At 39.3% G+C, this 8,738-nt stretch overlaps 1 protein-coding gene across 2 annotated transcripts in view; it reads left to right on the top strand.

Annotated features, from left to right (window-relative positions):
- Positions 1-8,738, top strand: part of ASUN (asunder spermatogenesis regulator) — a 32,236-nt gene that overhangs the window by 1,596 nt on the left and 21,902 nt on the right. Inside the window, exons 1-3 of one of the 2 annotated variants that reach the window (XM_010856008.1) lie at positions 103-651; positions 1,639-1,874; positions 4,038-4,112. In XM_010856008.1, coding sequence (XP_010854310.1) covers positions 1,650-1,874; positions 4,038-4,112 — 300 coding nt within the window. In that variant the 5' untranslated portion in view covers positions 103-651; positions 1,639-1,649. Of the gene's footprint in view, positions 1-102; positions 652-1,638; positions 1,875-4,037; positions 4,113-8,738 lie in introns of those variants that run through there. The other variant, XM_010856009.1, reaches the window with a different exon arrangement.

Below are 8,738 nucleotides of genomic sequence, written 5' to 3'. Positions count from 1 at the left end.
GGCCTCAAGCTAGGCATGCGCAAGTCGTAGGGGCGGGCCACTTTACGTCCCTCCCCGCTAGTCCACACTCGGGCTTTTGCTCGGCCTCTCGCAAAGTCTCGCGAGTTTTGCTAGGGGAAACGGGCTGGGTGGAGAGACGGAGCAGGGAGATCTAGTGGGAGCCCTTTGCTCTTAGGGGGCCGTGACTGGTTTAGCTGGTGCTGTGGTTGGTACTGCGCTCTTGGGGAGGCTCTCAGGTCGCCGGGATCAGTCTTCCCAATGGGTGACTGGGAAAATTAGCGGGTAGAAAATCTTGAGGGTCGGAGGCAATTTTTTTTCTTAGCTCCGCCCTCTTCCTGTTAGAGACCTGGGCGTCTGGCCCGCCGAGGGGGAAGGGCAGCTTGGCGGGGCTATCGAAGAGTGCTTTGCGCACGCGCCAGTCCGAGTGTGTGAGTGTTTGTGTTCACGCGCAGGCGCGCGCGCGCTCCTGCATTTAGGAAGCCTGGGAAGGACCGGTGTGCTAAGAGATGAACGGGGAAAGCATAGTTCCCTGTCTTTGGTACCAGTCACTCCTGACTGTGCGCTGACCCTCCCCACCCAGCCAGCAGCCTTTTCCAGAGAGGCTGTGGTCCATAGCCTCTGTTCGTTTTCACTGCAGGACCAGGCACGAAAGTAAGCGAACCTCGATCCTGAGGTCTTCCCTATCCACTCACCTTGTACTTTCTACCCCCCACCTTCCAGCAGAGTGTGTCTAGGTTTCTCAAAGAAGAGTTTTGCATGAAGGGGAAATACGTTTGAAAGCAGTAGAAGAAAATAGGTAGATTGTAAAAAGTCAGTTCGTTTTGATGAGCACTTCTGCTCTGTTTACCATGTGCTTTTCGAATGTGGATTTGTCTATTCAGTGTAAGATTTTCTTAGCGAAGCAAGGGAGTTGCTATAAGAAAAGTTCTTGAAGTTCCTCCTCCCCACCAGCGTGATGGTAGCACCTAAGTTTTTCTGTTCTACATGATAAATTTACCGTGGTGTTTCATAAGCTAAGGGGGAGAACGTGAATTTGAGGTCCTTATCCTAATGCGAAGACCTGATACACAGTTATCCTAGGAGATGTTTGTTATGTTTGGGACTTCCCTTTGTTGTCACTCCTTTTTCCAGTTCATTCTTTCTCCCCCTCTACCCTTCTTCAGAAGTCTTGGGATTTTTTTTGGAGGGAAGCCCCAAAATACTGACTGAATTAAGTTTAGAGATTTATATGTAATTGATGTCAATTAACAAGGATGATCAAACGTGTATTTGAAGAGTACTTGTCGTGTATTATGTTTGATATTGTGTAAGAGAAACAATTCGATTATTTGTAAAAATATTTTCTGCTGACAAGTTTAAGTGCATTCCAAAAGCGAAAAATGTATGCATGGATTGCAGTGTTCCCTGCCTCCGGTAGAATAACAGGTTAATATGGAGCAGCTCATCCCTTGAATTGATAGTTACTTTATTGTCATGACCTCATTAAATCTTGTCCTTTGTTGGATAAATTTCACTGAATCTTGATTATTTATGTTCCCTACCAAATCATCTTGAGGAAAAGAGACAGTCATTAGAAATAATTTAAGAGATTAAATGTTATATATAAGATGTTTGGCTAATATATTTTATCCTTTACAGGTTGAAACAAGATGAAGATTTTTTCTGAATCTCATAAAACGGTGTTTGTCGTGGATCACTGCCCTTACATGGCAGAGTCATGCAGACAGCATGTCGAGTTTGATATGCTGGTGAAGAATAGGACCCAAGGAATCATCCCATTGGCCCCCATATCTAAATCGTTGTGGACTTGCTCAGTAGAATCTTCCATGGAATATTGTAGGATAATGTATGACATATTTCCTTTCAAAAAGCTGGTGAGTGTGAAGTACAAGGAAAATCATGATTTTGGGGGTGTACTTAACTGCTTGTTACATTTTTAATATATGAATTTGCTATCAATTTGAGTTACTGTTTATTTGCTACTTTAAAAATGTGGTATATGGAACGCCCCTTTGGGATTAATATGTTACATATATTTAATCGGGGCCAACAATAATAATAACAGCTTACAGTTACAAAGCTCTTCTTACATGTGCTTCATATTTATTAACTCCTATGACTCTCACAACAGTCCTATGCGGTAATTACTGTAATTAATGGGACAATATTCAAACTATGTAATAACCAGAATGGAACAGACACTGACCACTGAGAACTGTTGCCAGCATAAGCAAGAAGGGATGTTGGCTGAAAGCACTTTGTCAGAGTATGTTGGTGTGTTTCATGTGAATATTAGTCTTGTTTATTATTGCCTTGTTGGAGATGCAGAAACTGAGGTCAAAAGAAGCAATTGCTCTGAGTCATATAGCTAGTTAGAGGCAGAACCAGAATCTCAGAACCAGGCTGCTTACAGTTTTAGTGAAAGTGTCCTAAACCGCCGCAGGGTTTGGCCATGTTGTAAAGAAATACTCTTAAGAATGCTAAGTGGAAATTGTTTTTATCAGTAAGAAGGGAAATGTAAGATTGATAAAAATTTCTAGTATGAAAATGATCTTCAGGTTTCAGAATCTCAACTGTTGTATTTAGGGAAGTCATTTGGTTAGCCACAGTGGATGATGTGTTTTCTGTCTCATTTGGAGCAGCGTAGGCTGGGACCTCTTGTTTAGTCACTTCAGTCATGTCCAGTTCTTTGCGACCCCATGGACTGTAGCCTGCCAGGCTCCTCTGTCCATGGGATTTCCTAGGCAAGAATACTGGAGTGAGTAGGCTGGGACCTAGCCAGTTCATAGACTGGCATAGGCAGAGGAGTAACAGTCAGGCTGAACATGGAAAGTCTAATATATATTACACATTCAGATGTATTCTAAATTAAATATAAATTGCTTTTAGTCCCTCTGTAAATTGTGTATCATGTAGGATAAAAAAAAAGTATGAGAGGAAGCATAATGTAGTGGTTGAGGGCATAGGTTTCGGTTCAAGTTCTGACATCATTAAGCAACCAGCAGTGTGACCTTGATCTTTTTGCTTCATCTCTTCAAGCCTCAGTTTCTTCCCTAGTCAGCATAACACCTCCTTCCTATGATTGTTGTAAGATTTCATTGCAGTAATGTGAGTAAAAGGGCCAGTAAGACATGTTCCTGTCAGATAAACCTCAGGAGAAAAGGTTACTTATCAAACTTACTGGGAAATCAAAACTAGTATTTCACAGACAATAAGAAAAAAGATCATGAATTAGACCGTATAGTTCAGTGAAGAATAAATAATCTCACCCTCCTCCCAAAAGAGAACACAGCCATATTCTGATGTATTTTCTAATATGTCCTTACTGTCATCATCTTACCTGATAGTATTTTTTGGTTTGCATTTTACTTTAAAATTTAGAATGAAGTCCAAATCCATTCTTCTGGCCTCCACTGCCTTATGTGATACAACTCCAGCATATTTTTCTGACCTTGTGGTAGTACACAGAGGCTTTTGCATTTGCAGTTTGCTGTACCTAGTATTCTCTACCTCCATTTCTTTCCCTGGCTGTTTTCTTTTGGTCATTTTCGATTCCCCTCTTGCCTGGAGAATCCCAAGGACAGGGGAGCCTGGTGGGCTGCTGTCTATGGGGTCGCACAGAGTCGGACACTACTGAAGCGACTTAGCAGCAGCAGCAGCAATTGCCACTTTTATAGAGAGCCCTTTTCTGATCAACTGATCTAAAAAAGCTAAACAATTTCTTTTTCATATCATTTATCATTCTCTGAAATCATCTTGTTAGTTTATTTTTGTTTGTATTCTTCCTGCCCTGCCCTCTGTCTTTCTACATCTGAGAACCCCGGATGTTCCCCACGTTGTGAGGGGCAGAACTGTTTTCCTGGTACTGGGTGTTCTGTGTATGTATGAATGAATCAGTCAGCAAACTAGTGCTAGAGACTGCACTTCAATTTGTGTTTGTATTACATATATTAAAAGATATTTATAATTAAATATTTTAAATATGTAATTGAGTGGAATTGGAGTTGAATACTAATTATTTCTTTGAACTCTATTAGGTGAATTTCATTGTAAGTGACTCTGGAGCACATGTTTTAAATTCTTGGACTCAAGAAGACCAAAATTTGCAGGAGGTATGCTTAGGTTTCTTTTGTTTTTTTGCTTAGGTTTTGAGTTGTGGCCATTTTTGAAAATATGTGAGTACAGTAATACTTCCTTAAAAATAATTTTTTTACTGGTGTAGTATTTGCATGTAATTATAAAATACCAACTAACACTAAAAGAAAAACAGCTATCTACCTTCCAGTCTTTCCCCACTTCCTAGAAGCAAGCTTTGAACTCTCTAGCTCATCTAGTATTTACTTCCATATTTCTAAATAACATTTTTACTTCTATTTATAGAGTTCCTAATTTAAATCTTATTTATCATTATTGTCAATGAAGATTTACCTTTTATACTTTCTCTTGCATATGCCACTATGACTGCCCAGTTCCATTCCCTGGTTTTCTCAGTACTGTTATATCAGAAGTTTTGGTTAATTGAAAATTCCATGTTTACATTATGTCTACGTAAAGGGTTATCCACTCCTAAGCCGAGTAGTATATGTGATTGTTTCATTTGTTTTGTGTTTTGTTTAAGGTTTTATTAAAATATAGTTGATTTACAGCTCTGTATAAGTTCAAGATGTACAGCACAATGATTTGACTTCTCTGTTATTTCCTTTCTTGTACAATTTTTTTATGTATTTCTGGAATTTATATTTACTTTTTTCGCTTTTAATATAGTTAGTTTTCTGAGAATATATTGCTGTTTTCCTCATGTCTCTACAAAAAAATTTCGATGTTTTTATTATTGGCGAATTAGAAATTAGGCAGTTTGATTTTTTTTTTTTCCCCCTTGAAAAACTTCGTGGAGCTCAGTCTTGGGCTGCAGTTGGAACTGGTTGCGTTTCTAGGCCTGTTGCCCTGCTGTCGTCCTCCTTGCTCCCTGCCTTTCAGTTCCCAATTTTTTTCCTCTTTTTCTTGGTGTGTGTGTAATCTCTTGTTTTGGGAGGATATACTCTCCAGAATTTCTGTAATTTACCTTACAGTTTATTCGTACTAGAGATATAAAAATTGAAGTTTGGAAATAATTTTTTCTTCAAAATCCTGAGGGCCTTACTCTACTGTTATATAGTTTCCAGTCTTGTCAAGAAGTCAGATATTTTTTCCTTTGTAAAATGGAAATATTTCTTTGTAACGTTTTAGAATATTTTCTTTCTCCCTTTTGTTCTGAAATTTCTCAAGTATTCGCCCCAGTGTGGGTCTTTTGTCATTCACTGAGCTAGGGTTTATTTTCTTCCAGAGAAATTTCCCTGTACTGTTTCTATGATAGTGTTCTTGTCTTTGTGTTCTGCATCTCTCTGGAATCCCTATGAGTGGGAAATTGGACTTCCTGAGTTAATTCCCTTATTCTTTTTCTCCTTGGTCCTCATTGTTCTTTCTGAGCCTTTTACCTATCTCCTTTTAATCCTTATATGGAACTTTTTATTTGATCATATCTTTAATTTCCAAGAACTTTTACTTATGCTTTAATTATGTACATGTTTGTCATTTTCTTTTCTTGCTTTATGGGTGTAATTTTTTAATATGAAGGTACTAGTAATTTATTTGATGTTTTCTCTTGATCTCTTTGTGTTTTCCGTGTTCTTTTCATGTTGAGGCTTTTCTTAAATGCCTGCTAATACTCGGGTAATGCAGTCTTGTTTAAAAGAAAGGCACTCAGCAGCAGGTGAGAAGATCTGCATGTTATGAAGTAGGTATTGCTGACTGGTCTTTGTCATAGTTATCTAATTGTTCTCCCTGGGAGATCTCTGGGTGTCAGAATGGACAGATCACCTCTCTGGGACCACCCAGGGTCTCCAGGGAAGACCTTACACTCTTCTATCTCTATGCTGTAAACCTGATTATCAGCTTTCTGGGAACCAGGGGAGATGGTAGGTAAAATATCGAACTTCCACTCAGTCTTTCTGGTTTTGGTCTGGTATTGTGCTGTCCAATGTACCAGCCATATGTAGCTACTATTAGCTATTAAATAGCTATTATTTAAAATTAAATTTACTGGAAAAGACCTTGATCCTGGGAAAAACTGAGGGCAAAAGGAGAAGAGGATGACAGAGGATGAGATGGTTGGATGACATCACTGACTCGTTGGACATGGATTTGAGCAAACTCAGGAAGATAGTGAAGGACAGAGGAGCCTGGTGGGCTGCAGGTCATGGAGTCGCAAAGAGTCGGACATGACTTAGTGACTGAACAAAATGCAGTTAAAAAGTTCAGTTTCTCTGTAGTACTGGCCATGTTTCAGATGCTCAAATAAAATACATGTGGATAGTGGCTACTGTACAGCACAGATATAGAATATTTCCATCATCACAGAAAATTCTTTTGGGCAGCACTGGTCTAGTGTCTTACCCTTATATTTTGCTGCACTTGGTGAAATCCTTGTTTGGTAACTTCCTGGTTCAGTTCCTCCAAGGGATGTGATTCTGTGTCTGGGGAGAGGTGGTCATTTGTATGGGTAGGGTGTAAGTTTGGGAGTCAAGTTGTACTTTATACTGACGTCAACTTGTTCAGTTTTCAGTATCTTGCTCACTCGTGCTTTGTGTGGTACTTGATACCTCAGTTTCTGAACTTCTCCTAGATTCTGAAAAGCGTATCATCTTGCTTTTCCCCGTAGGCGCTTAGATTCAGCTAATTCAGTGTTGCTAAGTCGATTACCTGTCCTCCATACATTCTTGCTGACATCTCTTGTTTATTCTCTTGTCTGCTCCTCCATTCTCTTCATATTTGTGAGTTTATTGGGGTTCCCCCCTCTGCCCCCCTGCCTTTGGTGTTTGCTTTTTAAAATTAAATTCCTTTACTACAGTTTTAGTGGGGTTTTAGGAGGAAGCAGAAATAAACCCATGCTCAATACATCAAGTTTATGCTTTTTATACATGTGTCTAAGGATACTGAGTTTGTGGTAGATTGCATTCTTTGCTGTTGTTTAGTTGGATAGCAGACTTCAGTCTACAAAGTTCTTCACTGATGAATATGAGCAAGAGAGACAAGCATTAGTGAAATATTTTAATACATTATTTTGAACTATTTCATGTTAAAAATTCTCTGTTAATGGATATCCTTTAATGAAAATAGCTCAGTTGTGTCTGACTCTTTGCGACCCCATGGGCTATACAATCCATGGAATTCTCTAGGTCAGAATACTGGAGTGGGTGGCTATTCCCTTCTCCAGGGGATCTTCCCAACACAGGGCTCAAACCCAGGTCTCCCACATTGCAGGCAGATTCTTTATCAGCTGAGCCACCAGGGAAGCCTTTAATGGAATTAATCCCATATAAATGGGGGTTTTAAACTGAATACTTATGAGAAAATGTGTTTATCACAGTATTTGGTCTTAAAATGTTGTGATTAACATAATATATAAACATTTCTAATCTTCTTTTCTTTTGAGGTAACTCACTGAAGGTGACAGGTGGGTAGGAGGGCTGTTCTTTGGCTTGTCTTTGCATTTATATCACTCCAGAATGATCTTTATTCTTTAATTGCTTGAAAAAAATATTAAAGATTGCATTCATTCCCCCTGTACAATCTCTTAGAAATAGCATGTATTCTGTTTTGTTCTTTCAAGAGGTACTGTGAAAGAAGGCTGAGGCTTCTCTAGTTGTATATGAATAAAAATAAGTACAAATATGTATAGATTTTCCTTACTGCACCTCTGCAGTGCAGTAAAAGGTATGCATTTGATAATGGTAGATATACTGATGATATGAGAATTACTGTAGTACTTCCTTCTGCTTTCTGAAGGTAAAGAAATATTATATCATACTATATCACAAGAGTTGCTTTTAGATTATGAACTGAAGGGAAACTAGTTGTGAATGCAACCATATAGCAAAGCATTGGTGTTCAGGATGATACAAAGTAATTGACATTTTGTATAAATTATGTATCATCATCTCCATGTTGACACATTTTATGTTTAGCTTTAGTTATCCATGTCACACCTTTCTCTAGTTATTTTGAATAATCATGAGAAAAAATTGAAGTAGATTGATTGAAGAATGTTTAGGCTGGAAGGATTGTAGACATTTTTTGCTTTGGCTCTTTCTTCGTGCTGGTGAAGGTACTGAAGTCCAGGGGGCCAGAGGTAGTTTGACTTACATGCTTAGATTCAGGGCTTCTTCTCTTACATCTCATAATGCTATCCTCTCTGTACATGGTAGATGTTACTTAAAAAATGTGTCAAATTTCAAGAGTCTTTTTGTTAGCTAAATTTAAGTGAAGTCTACAAGTATCATACTAGTGTGGGGCAGGTTCTATTGGTTTCACTTTCAGCGACCCCATGAATCGCAGCATGCCAGGCCTCCCTGTCCATCACCAACTCTCGGAGTTCAGGCAGACTCACGTCCATCGAGTCAGTGATGCCATCCAGCCATCTCATCCTCTGTCGTCCCCTTCTCCTGCCCCCAATCCCTCCCAGCATCAGAGTCTTTTCCAGTGATTCAACTCTTCACATGAGGTGGCCAAAGTACTGGAGTTTCAGCTTCAGCATCATTCCTTCCAAAGAAATCCCAGGGCTGATCTCCTTCAGAATGGACTGGTTGAATCTCCTTGCAGTCCAAGGGACTCTCAAGAGTCTTCTCCAACACCACAGTTCAAAAGCATCAATTCTTTGGCGCTCAGCCTTCTTCACAGTCCAACTCTCACATCCATACATG

Source organism: Bison bison, unplaced genomic scaffold (genome assembly GCF_000754665.1).
Source record: "Bison bison bison isolate TAMUID 2011002044 unplaced genomic scaffold, Bison_UMD1.0 scf7180017864370, whole genome shotgun sequence".
Lineage (NCBI taxonomy): Eukaryota > Metazoa > Chordata > Mammalia > Artiodactyla > Bovidae > Bison > Bison bison.
This window is presented reverse-complemented; position numbering and strand designations above follow the sequence as displayed.